The sequence below is a fragment of the Plecotus auritus genome (assembly GCF_963455305.1).
Source record: "Plecotus auritus genome assembly, chromosome: 9".
Taxonomy (NCBI): Eukaryota; Metazoa; Chordata; class Mammalia; order Chiroptera; family Vespertilionidae; genus Plecotus; species Plecotus auritus.
This window is the reverse complement of record NC_137783.1, coordinates 4965591-4987146: the sequence shown is the minus strand read 5'-3', so window position 1 is coordinate 4987146 and position 21556 is coordinate 4965591. Positions and strand designations below refer to the sequence as shown.

The window sequence follows — 21556 nt, the reverse complement described above, 5'->3', positions numbered from 1 at the left end:
TGGCCCCCTGTTTAAAAAGTTTGAGGACCCCTGGCCTAGAGCCTAGAAACAGGCCTCAGGAACAGTCAGTGTGGGGACAGCGGCTGCTGAAGACCCTCTTAGCCCTGTGGTGGCCCCTCACCATTTTCTCCTCCTGCCCCTGGTTCTCTGGATCCTTCGTGGTGGCTCCAAATCTCCGCACAGTATAAAGTTGTCACAAATGGAACCACAAATCACGCACAAAGCTGTCATGTACACTTTCAGCAGAGTGCGATTAGCTAATTCTCAAAGCAAACAAAACACAGTGAGAAACCACATGACGCTGATCCCAATCTCTCGCCTAGTAACCGTCACCTGCATCCAGGGAAGCAAAGCAGGTGCCTCCGTCCCACCCACAGATGTCACCAAGCCCAGGAACTCTGGCTCCTGCACTTTTCCTCCCAGGAGCCCTTTAAATTGTTACTCAAAATACACTGAACTTACTTCCTACATAATTCCAGCCAGCCATCCTTGGTGTCCGACCACAGAGATTCGGGTGCATTCAGCAGAGAGCAAGTGAAGAGCAAACCCAAGCAGAGAGGTGCACAGCAGTCTCCTGAGGCCACACAGCCTCCGGGGCTGCCCGGGCTCTCAGTAGAGGACCCCAGAGTAACAAAGGCACGAGGAGCACCACTTTCTTACCAAAAAGGCAAGAAAGGCTGTTTGAGAAAATGAGCCACCTGAAGGCCGGCTTGACACAGATGGAATACTGTTTATAAGGATTACTTCATTATTCAAGGGTAGGTAAATCAGGTGTTTATTTTTAAGCACTTAAAATTCCTCGCCTTAGCCAGTGTGGCTCAGTGGACAGAGCATCAGCCTGCGGACTGAAGGGTCCCCGGTACAATTCTGGTCAAGGGCACAGGCCCAGGTTTCAGGCTCGACCCCCAGTAAGGGGCGTGCAGGAGGCAGCCAATCAATGGTTCTCTCTCGTCACTGATGTTTCTCTCTCTCTCTCCATCTGCCTTCCTCTCTGAAATCAATAAAATATATTTCTTAAATTTCTCAAAATGTGAAATGGCAACACAATGACACGGAGAAGTTGCACCGTCCAAACTGAAGCCCAGCCATTCCCCAACCACGAATGGCTGATAGGCCGCTACACTTCAAACGAAACTCCTTTTTAAACCTCTACGTTAACTCATATTTATTACAATAAAAATTCCTGTAAGTCTCCCTACAGGCCAAAGTCCAAAATTTCTGTAAGATAAAATGTCTAACAGCTGACTGAGAGGCTTCATGAAAGGAGTCGGACAGGTTTCACAGCTCCGGAAGCTCCCGGATGCTGAGTCCTCAGGGTTTGGAGGCAGGGGAATCCGCGTGGCCCGCGCGCTGCAAGCGCAGCACTGGCTCCGACTCCCACGCCGGTGCTCCGATGGGACAGTGACAGCAGCAGCACCAGGGGACCGTGTAGGAAAACACAAGGACCAGCTTAGCGATGAGCAGGACCGTGACTAAAACCTGCGCATCAGGACAGCTGGATCCTGGCTCAGAAATGCAGAGACAATTAAATGGGGTCGCCCCATTGTAGCAGTAACATTTCTATACAACAAAGAATACCCTCCACTTAGACGTCAAACTGACACCCAGCACTCCCCAGTCCAAATCACACCTTCCTGCGTGAGGATGACCTGTCTGACTGCAAACAGCAAAATGATGAACTTGGCACTTGAGACCAATCTCTGATTTCTGTACAGAAAGGCAATGCAAGGCTGAGAATTTTAAAAATATTTTTTAAAATAACGACAGACTATTTGAAACTCTTAAAACACTTACCTTTCCTCTAATTTGGGGGCTTTGGGGCAAATTGTATCTAGTTCTTCAGATGCTTCCAGCTCCTGAAATAAACACAGGTTAAGCTGAAGGAAGCATTTACAGGTACATCCTGGCCACACCCTAACACAGAATGCCAGTCCCAATCATCTCCTCAGAAATGCCCCCACATGTTCCAGACTCAGCCTGCTAACTGGAGAAGTTCTTAAGAAATTGACTCTGTGGACCTAGTACAGCACTCAGGAAACTACGCTCTAAATGAAAACTCTGTACCGACACAACTTCCCAATTCTCACCTTCACGATGTCGAGTCCTCCTATGAGTTCGCCAGACACATAGAGCTGGGGGTAGGTGGGCCAATTGGAATAGGTTTTGAGGCCCTGACGAACTTCTTCATCTGAGAAGATATCAAAACTGCTAAACTGGATATTGTGTTTGTTGAGAATTTCCACCATCTGCTTGCTGAAACCTGCATACAGAAAAAGAAAATAAAAAACGTAGTTTCTCTCTCTCTCTCTCTCTCTCTCGCATATACATACACACAACTCTGAATTCAGAGTACATATATCTACTAACCATTGATGTCTGCCTCTGTTTTACCAGTGATTTCATAACCATGGCTGAATAGTGTGCAGAGAAAACAAATTCCAAGAACCCCTTATCTCATGCTGAACCACATACCACATGTTCACATGATTTAACTTTTTTAATACACTTGTGAATTTTTCTTTAATGTGTGTGTGTGTTTATGAAAGTTCCTCTTCGATATCAGGCACATTTTTTTTTTGTTGTAAAGAAACAGTACAAGCCAAAAAGCGAGCCTCAAGCCCTGCCCATCAATCAGGGGACTGACCTGGACCCCAGGACTCACCCTGCCAGCTCTGCTGTCCTGTGCATCTGTGAGAATCAGCACTGGCGGAGGACAGAGCTCTACAACAGTCATTTTTTTTCTTTAATATATTTTATTGATTTTTTACAGAGAGGAAGGGAGAGGGAGAGAGCGTTAGAAACATCGATGAGAGAGAAACATCGATCAGCTGCCTCCTGCACACCCCCTTACTGGGGATGTACCCGCAACCAAGGTACATGCCCTTGACCGGAATCGAACCTGGGACTCTTGAGTCTGCAGGCTGACGCTCTATCCACTGAGCCAAACCAGTCAGGGCTACAACAGTCATTTTTAACGACTACTTGACCATCGTGGAGACCCAGTTCAGTTTGTCCGTTACTACTTCCCATGTAACCACTTCAGCAGTTCTCAATCTTTGCCACCTCTAAATAGAAGAAATTAAAAAGCAAGTGAGCCCTAACTGGTTTGGCTCAGTGGAAAGAGCGCCAGCCTGCAGACTGAAAGGTCCCAGGTTCGATTCCAGTCAAGGGCATGTACCTTGGTTGCAGGCACATCCCCAATAGGAGTTGTACAGGAGGCAGCTGATCGATGTTTCTCTTTCATTGATGTTTCTAACTCTCTATCCCTCTCCCTTCCTCTCTGTAAAAAATCAGTAAAACATAAATATATATATATATATATATATATATATATATATATAGCAAGTGAATGTGTTCTGTGTAGTCTAAAAGGGATACTTCCCACACTGGGTTTCAAAGCTATCCCCTCTGTTGTTATATATAAACTGTCAAACTGAGGGAGCTCTTTCTCATCTGGTGTCATAACTTGACAGTTTCTTTTTTTAAACTATTTACATTCCCCCAAGTATGTTATGTGATTTTTTTCCCTACACTGTAGTGACAATCTTATGCTCCATAATTTTATTACATTTTAGTGACACATTTTTGTTCCATACTTTTTTGACATCATCTTCTCAGGATTACATTAGTACTGAAGAATAAGAGTGTGAATATCAGTCTTTTATAAACCTATTGGTCTTGTCTGAAAAGAGGATATTTTTCTTCCTGCAAGCTAATTCTTCCCAAGTGTTTTCAATACTTGCAATTATCTTACCTAATAGACAAATATGTAAATTGACCATACCTCCACTACGCCCACAGCCAATCAGAGTGAGTATGCAAATTAGAAGGCCAAAGATGGTGGCCGCCCAGCTGCTGCAGGCGCGGAGTGGCCAGGCGGGGCAGGACGCCTGCTATGAGAGGGAGGGCAGGGGGCGAATGGATCTACAGGCGCGGAGTGCCGCAGCGAAGACAAGACTGCAGACTCCGGAGTCTGCAGCAAAGACGAAAATGGCAGACTTCGGCCGGAGTCTGCAGCAAAGACGAAGATGGCAGACTCCAGCTGGAGTCTGCAGCTAAGACGAAGATGGCAGACTCCGGCCTGAGTCTGCAGCAAAGACGAAGAAGGCAGACTCTGGCCGGAGTGAAGGCCTGGGTCCCCGGTGCCGGAGGAAAACCGGTGCTGGAAGCCAAGGGAAGGAAGGCCTATTGCACGAATCTCTTCATGCAACAGGCCTCTAGTTTGTAAATAAAACTGAATCATAAAATTCAGTATAAGATTATTTCCACCCCTGACCAGTGGCTCAATGGTTAGAGCATCAGCCTGAGCACTGAGGGGTTTCGAGTTCTATTCCCCATCAAGAGCACATACCTGGTTTACAGGTTCGATCCCGGCCCAGGTCAGGGTGCATGCAGGTGGCAACCAATCAATGTGTCTCTCTCACATTGATGCTTCTCTCTTCTCTCCCTCCTCCCTCCCTTCCACTCTCTAAAAAAAAAGGCAATAAGAAAAATATCCTCTGGTGAGGATTCAGAAAAAAAGAAAACAAAGCAAGCAAGCAAACAAAGAGCAGATTATTTCAAGATCAGGCTCTATCCGATGCCATGCAAAAGCACCTTCACTACTAAGATGTGGATCTATTAGTGAGCACCAAACATCTCCCAGCCCGCAGCCTACTGACAGCACGCACCAGTACAGGGTGGACAAAAGGGGGTTTACAGCTGTACGGGAAACACAGTTTATGCTTGCATTATTATTTATTAATCATTGTATTATTTTCCATATGAGCAACTGTAAACCTACTTTTGCCCCCCTATATTTATTTGTGTAGCATAGAAGTTGCTTTTCCTACAACTGAAGTGTTAAGTTCATGTACAGCCTGAAGTAAAACACTGACTCTGAAATTTTTTCATTCATCTGGGAGTTCATTAGTAAACAGCTAACGGCTGATTGCTCATGGTTATTCTGTTGCCAATATATTTACTCATTTCTACTGTAACTGGCTGAGAAAAAGCTTTATTTTAGCTTCAGGCAATTACATGCAGACCAGAAAGATTGATTGGTAGTGCTTCATTTTTAAGGGTTAAAGTAGCAGACTGGAAATGTTATGCTTAAGGATAAAATAGTAAGAAGGCTTTATTCTAATAACAAAATATTTACACACATTTTTAAAAGAAAAATGCAATGCATGAATGCATGTGTGCATGCAATAAAGATATTTAAAAGTAGAAACCCCATGTTTAACTGCCACAGAATCACTCCTCTACCTGCAGTCATTTCTACCACAACAGAAGCCGTGACTAACAAGCCGAACTGCCACATTTCACCACTAACAACAATGAAACCCTACAGAACACTCCTGAACGTCCCAGGTTTTTGTGTCTCATTTAAAAAGTAAAACCCAATTAGATGGCTCTCACTGCAGGAGAAATTTCTGTACTGTGGTTCAAACACCTCTCCTTCTGCTAAAAGCTTTGTTCGCTGAAATAGATAAAAGAATTCCCAACTAACTTATCAACCTGCATGTTGGAGGATTTTACATTCTGCTTAAGATGTACAGCGCGGCGCCTCGTAAACATCTCCCCTACACACGAGGGCCCTCTGTCCTGTCTTCCTAGGATCGCAGATGAGGACATCTAATCCTGTCGACTGAGACCCACCGAGACGCCAGGGCAGACCCGGAAATAGCTTTCAAGGGTTCCTTGATACAAAATTTGTGTTACTCACGCACGTTTTTCCTGATGAACTAAGAGTGAGGTGGGGGGGAGCCAGCTAATCAGAAAGGAAAGGCATCCAAGGGAGCCTGGTTTTACTGATGGGAGTGCTTTCCAAGTGAACTCAGTGCAACACACAGAAGCCCAGCCGCCCGAGTCCACAGAGCCAACAGCCATGACAAAGGAGGCTCTGCCCACGCTTCACCTCTCACAGGCCGAGAGAAGAGCAAAACCACTTCCCACGACACAGGCTCCGGAAGGAAGAGGTGAAATGGCACCCAGTCCTCGCAGAAACAGGTGGAAGATGAAGAGCTTGTGTCGCAGCGCGCACAGGAAAGGGCAAACAGCGGGAGCAGAGCGGATGAAGGAAGTAACGGGCAGCCACCGAAGACAGCTCCCAACTCATCCTCAGGCAGGTGTTTATGAGAGCGCACGGCACTGCACAGCCATCTATTTCCAAGCGGGACAGAAAGACCGGGAGCAAAACCAAACTATCCGGAAACAGAAGAGCCTTTTAACATGTAGTTACAGGTACTTGAAATATCAGGGGGGACACTCTGGGAAGTATATGAATGTCTAACCACCACGCTGAAACTAATACAAAACAATATTGAGTGTCAAGTGTCATTAAAAAGTACATTTTTTTAAAATGTAGTTATAAAAGTTATAAAGAATAAAATTTGTTAAATCCTTGGTATCTAAAAATCTTTGTTTCCTAATTCGATCTTGAATATCTGTCTATATCGTGTTTTTCAGATTGCTCTGAAATGCTTTAAAGCTTTTTTTTATTCTAGCTTGTTATTTGTACAGTCTTCTAAACGCCACTCAGACAGTTAATATAAAAATAGCCATAAATACATCATGAAGTCAGTCTAATGAAGTGAACGGTAAGCAGGAAAGGATTATTTCTAAGTGAACTGAAAAGGATCTCCGAGACTGGCTCCCACTCCCACCTCCACCGAGGAAGAAGGGAAGGCACAGGAGGGTGACTGACTGGCACCTCCAGTTATCAAGGCAGGTGGCAAGGGGCAGAGTCAGGACCACAGCCCAGCTGTCGTGACATCTAGTTGGCCTTCCCCTCCGGTGCCTCAAGCTTCAGTCAGCCCACCTGCCAGTTTCCTTAGGGCAGTGGTCGGCAAACCGCGGCTCGCGAGCCACATGCGGCTCTTGGGTCCCTTGAGTATGACTCTTCCACAAAATACCACGGCCCGAACCAGTATATTTTGAAGAAGTGGCGTTAGAAGAAGTTTAAAAAATTTGGCTCTCAAAAGAAATTTGAATCGTTGTACTGCTGATATTTGGCTCTGTTGACTAATGAGTTTGCCGACCACTGCCTTAGGTCATCATCCAGCACAGATGAAGAGAATGCTACTGTTCGATCCCAGAGAAGAGAACATTCTATTGGTTTTCTGTAGGTTCACCAAGTCTAACCAGTCACACAGGTTCACCCACATTTTGCAGCCGGTCTGCAGCACTCCAGACTTAGAGTGACTGGGCTGGCGTTCTAAGTCCTGTTATTGTCACCACATCAAGTGCCAGAAATGATTTCCGTGCCTGATGGCAGACAGGAAACCAGTGCGCCCTCCACTGAAAACAAAGACCTCCCAGAGACTGCCCGAGGCCGCTGCAGCTGGCTCTGGGGCAGACCACGTCAGCTTCAGTACGGAAGCAGCAGGCCACCTGATAGGTGGATGTTGGCAAGGGAATTGTTCAAGTAGAACTGAGAGATAAAGAAATGATTTTCTTGTATCTTCTTAGGATAGAATTCATCATGAAACTTTATTTTTAAACCAGACGTTTTCATAATTTGATATGTAATTTGCTAACCACATGGGGAAGAATTTACGATTGAATTTATTTGGAAGCTTGGCTATTTTCATGGTCACCCTAGACAGCCAGTAATCCCACCAACAGCACCCACCTCACGAAGTCCCTCCTATGCAGTTAAAACAAATACTCAGAGTCTCAGCGGCGCATCAAAAGGCATTAAATGCTCAATTATGCAGCATCGCACTGTATGCGAGGCATAGAACAAAGAAAACAACGTAAGCCCCATACCAGAGGCGTCAAATAACTGTAAAACTTACGTAAGGACAAAACCACAAGCAGCTATGAGGTTCAGAAAAGAAGAGTGACTATAAGACACGATTAGGAATCTTTAAATTAGCAGACGCTAAAAACTGGACAGCAATGGGTGAGTAACAGTCATTAGATGCTGCGAGACAAGGCAGGCAGCAGTACCCAGGGCAGACACAGGGACACTAGCAAAACTCAGTGAGCTGGTGAACTGCTACAGCTGGAGGAGGTGGGTAGAAGGGGGGTGCCAGGACGGAGAGGCGGCTGTTAACAGCAAAGGTAACAGACAGCAGGAAGCCCATTCAGGGGGCCGGCAATATGCAGTTGGAAGGTGATCCCAGCTGCGCAACCAGGAGACAGACCATGGGCAAGCTGCCCTCACACCTTTGGGTACTCACGCAAGCAACAACGATCTTGAATTAGATGACTTCTAAGACGCCTTTTGGTTCCAATATTCGGAGTCTCTAGTGCAAACTAATTCCTATCACCCAAGTAACTACCTAACCTTTAGAACCTTCCTGGCTTTCTGGAGGTATCTGAACCCAAGCATAGGAGGACGGCCAGCTTGAAACCAGCGCGGGCTCCTAGCTGACCGACCCATCCTGGTGAAGGCCCCTTTGTTACAGGATCTTAACAGCAGCTTCTTACCACAGCGCGGCTCCTGCGGAGTCCCTTTCATAAACAGCATGCAGGGGGCAGCATGAATTAATTTCTTCAGGCGAAGGTTGAGGTCTTCTTTGGGGTGCTCACTACCACTGGGTGGGAAGGCGCCCACAGATGCATGTCGCTGAACTTTTTTGGTCAACTCTGGGGCATGTGCACCATCTAATTGGTCAATTTTCTGAGAATTCTAAAGTTAAAAAACTCATTTAGTATGTGAGGCATTCCTCCATCACCTCTATATTTTAGGCTCCAAAATTATAACAATTACAAATCCATAGTTCTAGCCAATTTTTAAAGGGGTCAACACTATTACCGGAGAACTTTTTAGAAATCTGACTACCAATTGCCTGCAATGCATCTCAATGTTAGAAATAACTAATTGTTCTTGTTTTCTTTTTTCCCTTTTTGGGAACATACTAGGAAAACATCTTTTAATTTCCAAATATCAAATCCCTTCAAGTAGTCCATGTTTTTCAAGAGTAAAGTTTCTGACACAATTACGAGACTCATTGGGCCGACTGTAAACTCAAACTCAAACCAGACCAGTCTCACCTAAAACGGAAAGATTTCCCCACCCTGGCTGGGATGCGTCCTTTATTAAGTATAAAGGAGGCATCCGGGGACTGTGGTAACACCCAGCGGGGCCCTAAGGACAGATCTGCATGGCTTCATAAAGGAATCATTACTCAAACCAGGGCCAGCCCACTGTTTCATTCCATCCACACCGCCCTAGCAACCAACTTCTGACCCAGCGCCAAAAACACTGCGGGTCCACAGCATGTATCTGAATTGTTCTCCAGGAGCTCCAGTTCTGGTTGCTGAACCTCCAATCCATGTCACTTTTCCAGGACCCCCAGGACAAGCAAACACTGAGACTACAGAAGGGACAAAGCCAGAACAACCCAATGGGAATGTTCAGGGGTCAGGGGAGAGGGTAAAGAAACCAAAACCGAACCCACGGCCCAGGCAGACGGAGACTCTGTGCCAGCTTTAGCCTTACCTTGAAAAACAGAAACGTGGGAACAGAGCTAATTTCATATTTTTCAGATACTTCAGGAACAGCTTCAGCTTCCAACTTGAAAATAAGAGAATTTGAGCTTGATTATAAAAAGGTCCTTTTTGACAACTTCAATATGTAAATCAGTTTCACATGCATTATTCCTTCTAGTGGTTGACATTCTTTAAAGAGTGTTGTACAAAAGTTTATGACACATTTACATTTAAATGAGACTCACTGGGCTGGCATATCATCCACTGAGTCTGCGGTGTCAAAACAGGTTCAGAGGTTTTTATTTTGTTGCACATTTCAAAAGATGCCTGGAGGCTGTGAATAAAATTTTTGGTGCACTAGTGACCTAGTAAATTTTCAATCATATGCAGCTACTACTATATTGAAATCCATAAATCACTGACCCCAGTTATGTCATGATTACAGTGCTTATTTTCTGCCCACAGCAATTCTTGCTGTTTGCTCTATTGACTAATTTCAAGAGGCAGTACATCATGACTGACAGTTGCAGCCTTCTGCAAATTATGAAGCAAAAAGGAGTATTTCTTCAATAAACTATTGATGTCTGATAAATTTTACTTTTAACTCCTGCAAGGCTGCTGGGCATGAAGCAGATACCTTGCAGGTTCCTGGCTGCTGGTATCTGCGCCCACGTGAATGCCTGTGACATGAGGTGAGTGCACGCTCTGTGATAATTCCCCTAACAAGACACCGTGTGATAGCTGATGTGCGAATCTGAAACACGTTCAGTAACACCATCTCCCAATAATTAAACACTATTACTATAAGCTATTACGTAAGACTTTAAAAACAGTGCACTTTGAGAAAAACCGATATCTATTGCATCTTTCCCTCACAGGACTGTCAATGTAATATAAACTTTTTAAAACCAATAAAAACCTGTATTTACATTATACCTGTAGGAAATAAAATTTATTGATAAATTACATTGTTAAAAGTTTTTAAAATATTACTGCATTTTTCCAAGAGTGAAAGATTTCCACTGGGCTTGGAACACTATTTTCAGCCCGAGCTGTAACCAATCCAGCATATCTACGCAAATGAACCTTGACATAGTGGAGGCACAGCCATTTGTCTTTGGTTTGATTCTCCCACCTCATATGCTCTTGGGTGCTCTTTTACTACCTTAATTCTGTTTTTCTCTAGAACACCCCTTTGAAACAATATTTTTAATTATTTTCATTTTTAAATGTGTTTATGAGAAAAACTATATACACTTCAAATCAACATCAGCTGTCCAATAAAAGTGAAAAAAGAACAAAGAGAAGACTAAGCAATGGGAGACAACTCTTTAGAACAGACTCTAAAATTGTAGACACATCTGTGTTTTTCACACAATTCCACAGTCAGACCAAAAAGGAGCAGAAAAGGTGACCACAAAGGCAATTCATTATCTTTTGTCTTTTTTTTTAAATATATTTTATTGATTTTTTACAGAGGTAGAGAGAGTTAGAAACATCGATGAGAGAGAAACATCGATCAGCTGCCTCCTGCACACCTCCTACTGGGGATGTGCCCACAACCAAGGTACATGCCCTTGACCGGAATCGAACCCGGGACCTTTCAGTCCGCAGGCCGACGCTCTATCCACTGAGCCAAACCGGTTAGGCTCTTTTGTCTTTTGACTGAGATCTGTGGCATGCCCACCGCACACTGGGCACTGGGCATTGAGCTAGGCTCACTCGATTCCCATCTTTGGTACGACTGGATTCTAACAAAAAAGTAAAATCCATAAAAGGGCTACACTAAGTAGAAACAAGATAACGTGGTCTTAACCCAGAACATGCATAAAACAGAAGTCCTGTATGCTTTTAAAAGTGGTCTCTTCTCACAGTCCTGGTTCCCAGTAGGGTCCCTTACTGACCACTCTTCTTCTGGGAAGCAAATAAGCCTCTTGACATTCCCGCTGAAGCCGGAAGGATCACTACGCGTGCCTCCCACCCCTCACTACGTGAGCTCCAGAGACCAATCTTACAAAGACAAAGGCAATGGTGACAGGCAGATCCTGCTGAGCATGGGCCAGGAGTACCAATGAAGGACAACCACTCTCCAGGACGTCAAGGGCATCTGAAGTTCAAAAACCTTTGCAGCACCCAAATTCTTTGGAAATATTTTTGTTGAATGTAAAACATGAGTTATAATAATGAAAATGGAAACTAAGTATATAAATATTTAATAATGATCTACATTCAGAAGAGACCAAAGATATCTTTGATGGATAATAGATATCTTTCATGGAAGACCTACTCTGTGTCACAAGTCATGACAGGCCCTCTACAGAAGCGTGCGCAGTCTACTTACACCCTGGACAGGTATGCAGCATGGCATCTCAACTTGACAGGTGGCTGGGCACAGGGTAACTTGTCCAAAGACACACAGTTAATAAGCAGCTGAGCTCAGAAAGGAAATAAAAATTGCCATGCGTGGCAATGAGGCTCCAAGGTTGAGGAGGGAACGTTTAAACCTACACTCAGGGACATTTCGTTAAACCTCAGAGGTTTCTTTCTACTCATGGCACGTTGACAGGACAGGAAAATTTTTCAAAATCGAATTCTTTGTCAGTCAAATATAAATTTCAAAATAGATATTTAAATTAACATTTTTGATAACTTTTTAAAATTTTTTGCCAAACTTAGTGCAGTAACAGCTAATAAACTATGTTCATTGGGTTTCTTTTATTACCACAACAGCATAGATAAAAACTAGGATATTTTTAAGATTTAACAATTCCACTAGAATTATCTGAGAGGCATTTTTAGAGTTCCTAAAAAATAAATTCTACTATGATAAGATGCCAAATAAACTGGCGAATATCCTCTGACAGAGAGAAACAGGAAGTCAGCTGGTCAGTTGGTACCTAGTTGCACAGCTAGTTGGTGCCCTGGAGACTGCCCTGTGTTGTCTGCTCACACACACCAACTGCACAGACACTGAGAATTAAACAGTGCAGGCTCCAGAGATGATCTATACTGACTGTCAAGAGCTTCCAAAATTAAACAGCGTGAGCTGTATCTTTAAGATGGCTGCACATTTAAGAATAAATCAAACTATAAATATTCCTATTTTTTTAAATCAGAAAATACAAACGTAAGTATATTAACTCCTTCTGTACCCTCGATCTTACAATATGAAGTTACAATGAACATAAAATGCAAGTACAGCAGCTACTATACAAACAAGATTAATGCTAAATGAAATGTAACAGTAGACAATCTCACTAATCAGGTGGCTGATGAGTCTGCCTTGGAGAATTTTTGTACCCAAGTGCATTGCATAGTAACCACAGCCCAGCACCATCAGTGTACTAAACTGGGGTGGGGGGAGGGGCTGGCATGGGAGGTGGGAGCCACCTGAACAGAGGAAAGCAATTAAGAAATGGCAGGGTACAGGCTCCCACCTCAAGCACCCACCATCTAGTCCAGCAACCAATCAAAACAAGAGCTAAAGATGTTCCCTGACTAATAGTCCAACCAAGTTCAGAGACCACACCCCCCCCCTGCAAAAGGCCACAGGGGTACATGGGAACGACTCCATATAAAATGGTTTGATATAAGTCATTGTTAGCCACCTTAAATATAGACCATTTTTATTTTTAAAAATAAAATCAAATATAAAATTTCAAAATTGCCACTCGTATAAAAAACATGGATTTGATTTGGACTTTGGGTATGACTAGGGAACCCAACTTATTCTTCACCCAGAAAACCTTCTATAATTCTTCTTCTTTCCATCTTCTCTACTGGCACTTTATCTTCAAAGATTTTATCTACCAAACAAGTGATAAATGATAAATATGTATTCCCATTTTTGTTAGTGATAGCAAACCAACTTTACATAATTCGAAAAGCAAAGACATCTGACATTTTAATTAACGTTTTAAGTTTATTCTGCATAAAAATAGGTTTCTATGAGGCTTAGCAATAGAACTCATGTATCACCTCAAAGCCCTTGTAGACATGAGAACCTCAGGATCTGACCAAACCTGGTGGCCGATCCAGGCACGTGGGCCACCATGGGCATCAACGTGGCACCAAGGGGAACCTGTGTGGCCTTCATCACCACCCCAGCAGTCCAGGAATGAGGGCACTCGGACTCAATGATGGGAAAGCCTCTTCCAGTGAGCACAAACTTGGACCACAAAAGCATGCTAACTTTTCTCAGGTATATGTTACCATTATCTATAAAATAAGAAATTACTGATGGTCACAAAACTTTACATCAAACTATTAAAAATATCAAGTTTAAGATAACCTGCATAATGATTCTGTAAATCCAAGTCACAGAATGGACCAATCTCCATATTTCACATGTCAAAAATGCCAAACTACTGCAGTCATTAAAAAAACAACTAAGAAATCAAATGAAGAAACACAGAAGTAACAGAACATCAGTTCCATAGCCCAGAAGTTTCAAAAAGCTCTCAATAAGCCAGCCGTTTTAAAATGAACCACGTGCCTCTCTTACTAGGAAATGCCAATAGATCTCGCCCATATCTCCTTTCTCATTCGCTCACTATGGTTCAGCAATCGCAGCCTTTTGAACAATCCACCTCACAAGCTCCATGCAAACTGCCTCTGCCCTCCTTGATGTCCAGGGAAAGAAAGCCTGTGCTAGAGAGTGAGCGACCCACCCACACTGTCACCCTCCCTGTGAACGGCAGATGCAGTCGGGCTCAGGTATCTCCGACAGATAAGGGCTTCCGACCTTGGCTTGCTGAGACACTTAAGCACTTGAACAACTTAAGGTCTCACTGCCAAGTCTGGTACCAATGTGAGAAGTAACTGTAGAGTCACTTTAAATAAATCATTCAGATGGCAGCCAGGAACAATGTGCTACCTAAACCAGTAACATTATACATATAAAAGCAGACTTACAACAATTACCATCATCTTGATTAATCTTATGATTGAAATGTTTAATCATTCATTTCACTTGTAATCGTTATCTTTTATCACTGACCAAACATGCAGTTTTAATGTTCCCTTCCATTATTTATATTGGACATTTTAGGGTTACATTCTAAGGTTACATTACACATTTCATTGGAATTTTAAATAAGTCCTTAAATTTTAAAAAGCTAGCCATTATATTCACACTTGCTTTATCTGCATAAAGAAGGATTCATACAAAATTAATGCAAGCAGTTACTTATGGGGGGACAACAGGACTGATGGGAAGGCGTGTGATGAGCCTGCTCAACACAGCTTTTCAGTTTTGATTTTTGAGCCATCTAACTGCAATACCTATTCAGAGCACACTTAGCTATAGAGAAACTGTCTGATAAATTATACACCTGCTGTACAAATGAATTAGCCTGTCCAAATTCTGTTTTCAGTTTATATATCAAGTGGCATACAAACCCAGCTGATGTCATTTTTAATTCTATGTACAGGTATACTTGTCAACATGTCTTATGAACTAATAAATTCTGGTTTTAAGAAATAAGGCTTTGGTTTTTTTAGTTTGTTTTAAATCCTAAAGATCCAGGCTTTTGAATACAGGGTGTGCCTTCCTTCCCAATAATTCATTTCTAAGACTCTCAACTCATATGCTAACCTTCTGTCTAAACCAGTAGTAAGTCTTGAATAATATTATGTGTGCTAAACCACGTGAGGCACAATTATTACTTTCCTAGTACTTACCCATCCAAGCGATACTGCTAATATACAGCATGTAAAACTCAGTACACACACGGGAAGCAAGAGAGAGATGGCTTCCTTTGTCCTCTGCTTCCTGACAAGTCAGAAAAACCTTCAGTGTCTCCTGCAGGTCTGCCCAGTCCCAGAGAGCAACTCTTCCCAACCCCCCGGTTCCCAGCACCCGGGACCCCCTTTCTTCAATCACTTTCCACACCACACCTACCTGTTCCATGAAATGTATCTGCTAATATTTTTCCTTTATTAAAATCACAGTTGTCCAGTAATGATCTAGTCTGCTTTTGCTCATCCCCCGTGGCCCATCCTGCTCTGTATTGGTCCTGTCCGCCCCACACACGTAGGGAAAGTGTGGTGAGTTTTACACTCCCGATACCAGAGAAATGCAAAACTATTTTAAGATTTTTAAGAATAGTCTACTACAAAAATAACAGATTCCAACCTCAATTAGAAGCATGTGGAATTCCTTTCACGTTAGTTCATATAAACTCCTAAAAGACATGACACGGAGCATGAAATACCTTCACAAATGAAACCTGGGGGTGCTCTTTGGCTAACTCTGCCATCACGTCGTTCATCTGGGCACACTGCGGAGCCCATGGTGCCCAAAAGTGGACCACAACGAGGGACCTGTAAGTAAGTAAAAGGCAGTTTTAAAAAAATACGGTATCTTTAGAAATAAGCAAATTCTGACAGACTCAAGTCTCCCCCACAGTTACAAGAACTGCCTGAATCTTTTCGTTCTGTTAGAATTTCATTGTATTAAACACAGACTAAGATAGATGGACTTGCAAGGTCTCTGGAATCTTCTAGATGAATTTTCAAGTTAATGATATTTCTTGAGTCAATACTTAGCTCATACGAAGTGGTTCTGAATATTCATCCACCTTAACTAAGAGTCATGGAAGTCAACTACGTTTTCTGACGCTTAGGAGAGGTGGAGACCAGATTTCTGTAGCTGAGGTGCCATGTTCGTAAAAAAACGGCTGCAGAAGCATGACTGCTGTTAATGACAGTATTCACCTGTTTAAACACAGAACTGTGACGAAGGGGCCTGACGTACCATCGGAAAAGGAATAAAATACTGAAAATGAAGGCACGCAAGCAGCAAACGTGGAAAAACTGAACTGCTTTTTAGAAAGACATACTCTTTATATTATGCTACAAAGATTTCCTAAAAATGGATAGTATGAACAAACAGAATAGTAGATTAATAAACTGTTGATGAAATTCTTAGGAATCTATACATATCTATCAACTACTCTCATATAAAATTATCTTGCCAAAGATATCTCTAAGTCTATCTTCATATCCAACTGAAAAACCCTAGTTTTATAGAATTCTAAGCTCAAATATAATCCCCCAACAAAAAACCCACTAAGAAACAAACAAAAAAAAGATCTGAAAACTCAGGAAGAAAACACGTTTGAAGTATGTTACATGGAGAGAGGAACCAAGGGTAACTAACCTGTGGGCGAGGAAAATAACACAGTGAAGTGAATCGGGTGAGAAGGAGCCCACCACCCAGCAAAGGGAGGCACTGGGGTTCGAGGCGGGAGGGGCAGGATGGGTGGCGTTGGAGGCACAGTCTGGAGCTGACTTTGGGTTTCTGGCCGAGTGGCAGGTCCCAGCACAGAAGCTGCCAACCCGAGAGGAAAGGGAGTCTAATGGCTGTTTGTGATGTGATGGCCTGGGGCTCAGGAGAGAAGTCTGTACTTGATCTGCAGAGTCGGGAAGAGACAGTCCGTGCTGGCACCCCGCGCCCCCATGCAGAGGGACAGAGGCCAGGTCAGTCTCTGGGCTCCTCAACACTAAGCTGCAGGACAGGTGGCGGAAAAGGCCCAGGTAGTGGCCCAGAGGTCAGGACGGTTAGAGGGCCTCCCAGAGCCAAGAAGGAAGAGGTGACGACCATCCAGCTCAGCAGGAAGGACAGCTAGCAATGGGGGGGTGGGGGGGGATTCCAGTGGGAGCAGGGCAGGTCCCACGGCAGCGTGGGGGGGACTGAAGATGAGGAAGTGCAGACTGCTAGAACTCCGCTCTTATGAGATCTGGCTGTAAGCAGAATGAGGCAGGGGCAAAGACAGGATCAAGGAATGGGTTGTTGTTTTTTAAATATATTTTTATTGATTTCAGGGAGGAAGGGAGAGGGAGAGAGAGAAACATCAATGATGAGAGAGAATCACCTATCGGCTGCCTCCTGCATGCCGCACACTGGGACCAAGTCCACAACCCAGGCATGTGCCCTGACTGAGAATCAAACCGTGACCTCCTGGTTCACAGGTCGACGTTCAACCACTGAGCCACACCGCCCAGGCAGGAATGGGTTTTATTAATACAAGAAAGCCTGGACAGATAATTTTGTGAGGGGACACGGGGAGAAGCTGAAGAAGACAGCGGGGTTGAGTGTGCGAGGCCTCAGGCGGCAGGGGAGGGGAAATCTAGAGGAATCCACCTTGAGAAGGGGGACTGGACTGTCTCCTCTGGGTCAGCAGCAGAGGCATCAATAAACGTGTAAGTGTTGGGGGAGGGACAAGTAGAAGGAGAGCTTGGGAGATGCTCTGGAAGTCCTGTTTTCCCAGGTAAGAAGCAAGGTCATTGCTGAAACAAGGAAAACGGCGGGCAGGGGGCAGAGATAGGACTGCTGCTGAAGGGAGAGCTACACCAAGGAGAGCAGGAGGCTCTAAAGGAAGACCCACCTCAGGTGGAAAGGACACACTGAGTGAGGGGCCCCCAATCAGTGCGTTACCATTTGTATCAGCAGAGTGGGAAGCAGCAGAGTGCCAGTAGAGGCCGCAGGGTCTAGGCCAGAGACGCTGTGTGTCCTCCAGCACTGCTTCCTCTTCCTCTGGGACAGACAGCTAGGCTGCGGTTCCATCTTCCTTACAGCTCTTCGGGACCCTTACAGCTGTTGGGGTCTGTGTTCTGGCTGCTGGGATGCAGGCCAGAAGTGATCTACGTGGCCCCTCAAAACCCTCCCACATGAGCCTCTGCCTGCTCCAGCCACATCTCACAGAGCCTCTGCAGAGGATAAGGGGGCCCCAAGACCTAAGGCATAGTGAGATGAGAAGCGAGCCCCCCCAAAAACCCATGCAAGAATGTTCACAGTAGCCTTGGACATGAAGGCCAAATCCTGGAAATAACTCAAAGTGCACAAGTTGGAGAACTTGTAAAATTCATACAATGGAATACGACTCAGCAACGAAAAAGAACCAGCTATAGAGACACTCAACAACATGGAATTATCTCAAAAACATACTGAGCAGAACAAGACACAAGACGGGGAGTTGTGTGACTCCACTCACAGCAGAGTCCACTTTCCGGGGCTCTCTGTCCTTGTTTTAAATGAGGGTTACTTGTGTGTATCCATCTAATTACCAAGTTCACTGCACCTAACAAGATCTGGGCATTTCATTATAGTAAGTTAATACCTCAACTTTTTACCAAGTTGAAAAAAGATTTTTAAGATCATAATATCTATAATAATAAAAGTGTAATATGCTAATTAGAGCGGACGACCTTCCAGACAAAGCCAGGGCTGCGAGGGAAGCCCGTGCCGGCAGCCAGGGAAGGAAGGCCTACTCTTACACGAATTTCGTGCATCGGGCCTCTAGTTCAATGATAAAAAGGATAAAGTGAAATATCCTGCTGGTTAAAATTAGACTGGAACCTTTCAGAAATTTCTTACACTTTCAAGTCTCTATCCTAAGAACACAATTAAAGAGACAAAGGTCTATGTATACAAATACTTGCCTATTATTTTACATAGCAAGTAACTGTAAACACAGATTGCCCAGCCCTGGCTGGTGTTACAAAGTAGTTTTAGAGCGTCGGTCCTTGTCTCGTGTTCAATTCCTGGTCAAGGGCATGGACCTGGGTTGCCAGTTCACTCTCAGCCCATGGTCGAGGAGGGTTTGGTTGACAGCCAATCAATGTGTCTCCCTCACATCAATGTTCCCCTCTCTCCCTCCCTTCCTCTCTCTCTCTCTCTGAAAAGCAATAGAAAAAATATCCTCGGATAAGGATTAACGAACAAATAAACATATATATGTATATATGCACATATATGGTCCAACAATATAGTTTTTAATAGTCATATAGCAAAGTAAAGCCATTAAGATTATATGTTAAATATGTCAAAGAATTTTTAAGGACATGGATATGATTATATTTTTTTTAATTAAAATAGGTTACTAACCTTTTTAAAAAATATATTTTTATTGGTTTTTAGAGAGAGAGAGAGAGAAAAAGGGAGGGAGAAAGAGACATCCATGTAAGAGCAGAACATGGACGGATACGTCGGCTGCCTCCTGCACAACCTTACCTACCAGGGATCAAACCTGGCTCAGCGTGTGCCCTGACCGTGAACCAAACCAGCAACCTTTTGGTGCACCGGCTGATGCCCAACTGAGCCACACGGGCCAAGTTCAAAATTCCGCTGCCCTTGGGCCAGTCAATAGCATTTCTTGCCCGTGAGCTGCACGCAGGCAGTGAAGCGTGCTGGGCAATGTGTGTGTCACCTCATCTGCGTCACCGCATTTAACCCCCAACCCTGAGCTGAGCACGGTCCCAATCCGTCTCGCGGTGAGGAAACTGAGGCCCGGGTATGGAACTTGCCCAGGGATTAGCTGGCTGAGATGGGGACTGCACCCAGGCCACCTACGCTGAAGCTCGCTCCCCTGCCACCCACCAGTCTCCCCGCCCAGAACCTCCCAGGCCTGGGCCACGGGACCCTGCAACCCTACCAGGCCAGGGGCAGTATCACCAGGGAGCCCGCGAGCGCACCCGCAAGCCCTGACTTGTGAGCACTCGGACAGTCCGGGTCCCTATTTGTCCCCAACGTGGCCTCGGGGCAGCCCCGTGAGTGTCCTTCCCAAGGGCGGCAGGCGCGCGCCCCCGCAGCACGGACCCCAGCAGGCCTTCCTTCACCGCGGGCGGCGACGAAACAGAAGGGGTCTCCGCGCCCCTCCCGATCCCGGCTCGGTCACCGCTTCGCCGCGTCCGGGGTCTGGGGCCGGGCGGGAAGGTGGGGACCCGGGCCTGCGAGCGCCCGGCGGACCGGGGTCTGGCCCGGGATCTGGGGTCGGGCCCCGCTCCTCCGCCGGCGGCGGGAGCCATGGCCCGGGGGCCGCGCCCGCCACTCCGCCCAGGCCGGGCCGACCCGTTCCGCACGCCGCTGCCGCGACCCTCACCCCTGCCGCCCGTCGCCCCGCTCACTTGGCTTTGAGGCGCAGCAGCTCCTCAAACTGCTGGGGTGAGCCGACCTCCACTACCGCCGCCGCCGCCGCCGCCGCCCCAACCGCCCCCGCCGCCATGCTGCCGCCACCAGACAGGAGCAATCGAGCGCGGGCGGGCGGCGGGGGCGTGGCCTACGGCGGCTCGCGCGGAGGCTCCGCCCAGGCCCCGCCCTGTCCCAGTTCTGCGCAGGCGCTATCCCGGACGGGCCACCGGGGGCGGGGCTTACGGCCACCCTTTGCTCCAGAGCCGAGGGCAGCTGCGGGGGTCGCTCTGGGCTGGGAAAGGGTGTGCGCGCGCTGTGAGTGTAAGTGCAGTCGCTTGTACTTACTGCACGTCATACGCCGAAATCTTAATCTAAATCTTAACCTAAAACTACACCAAGGCAGGGTTGGAGTGAAAGGTCAGGAAAAGGGAGGGTGCTCGTCTCGGAACCTCAGCACTGACCATGGACTGCGAACCAGGGCCTGGGGGACCCCAACCTGCGCCACCGCGTGTCCGGCCACCTGCGCCCAAGGGTGCAGTGACCGAAAGTGGCCTTTGGGAGCTGTTCTAGGTGTGCCTCACTCTGAGAAATAGGTGTTACTGAAAACGGTAAATTACAGTATTTATAATGCAGCAGGAGAGCGATGCGGAGCTGTTTTGTATTCTGAAGGTAGATACACAAACCTAAACACGTGATAAGATGTTTAAACATGGAACAAAGTGCACACACATGTACGGGGAAAACAGGGGAGGTCTGGACAAGATGGGCGGACAGTACGAGCGTCAGCATCCTGGTTGTGCAACTGCACCACAGTTGGCAAGATGTCCTTGGAGAAGGCGTACCTAGGATCTCTCTGTGTCACTTCTTACACCTGCATGTGACTACAATTACTTTAAAATAAAAAGGTTAATTTTTTAATTGATTTGAGAGAGAAAAAAACATCGATTTGTTGTTCTACTTACTTATGCATTCATTGGTTGATCCTTGTATGTGCCCGGACCAGCTATCAACCCCAAACCTTGGTTTATCAGGACAACACTCAAAGCAACTGAGCTACCCAGACAGGGCCAAAAGGTTAGTTTAAAAAAATCTAGAGATAACCATGGAAAAAATGCAACCCCGGCATGTTGCAAAATGGGATTATATGCCAATAACCATTTTGCAGCAGAACTACATGTAAATAAAATACATAAGTATATGTAACTGAATATAGCATTTAAA

The 21556-nt window shown here is 45.3% G+C and overlaps 1 protein-coding gene across 3 annotated transcripts in view; it reads right to left on the bottom strand.

Moving 5' to 3' along the window:
• The window catches only part of GLRX3 (glutaredoxin 3), a 28607-nt gene extending 8108 nt beyond the window's left edge, over positions 1 to 20499 (bottom strand). Inside the window, exons 1-6 of one of the 3 annotated variants that reach the window (XM_080642073.1) lie at positions 20332 to 20499; positions 15639 to 15747; positions 9434 to 9508; positions 8419 to 8620; positions 2088 to 2260; positions 1795 to 1856 (exon numbers count right to left, since the gene is read on the bottom strand). In XM_080642073.1, coding sequence (XP_080498199.1) covers positions 1795 to 1856; positions 2088 to 2260; positions 8419 to 8620; positions 9434 to 9508; positions 15639 to 15747; positions 20332 to 20429 — 719 coding nt within the window. In that variant the 5' untranslated portion in view covers positions 20430 to 20499. The remainder of the gene's footprint in view (positions 1 to 1794; positions 1857 to 2087; positions 2261 to 8418; positions 8621 to 9433; positions 9509 to 15638; positions 15748 to 20331) is intronic. The other 2 variants (XM_080642072.1, XM_080642074.1) reach the window with 2 other exon arrangements.
• Between the last annotated feature and the right edge of the window lie 1057 nt (positions 20500 to 21556).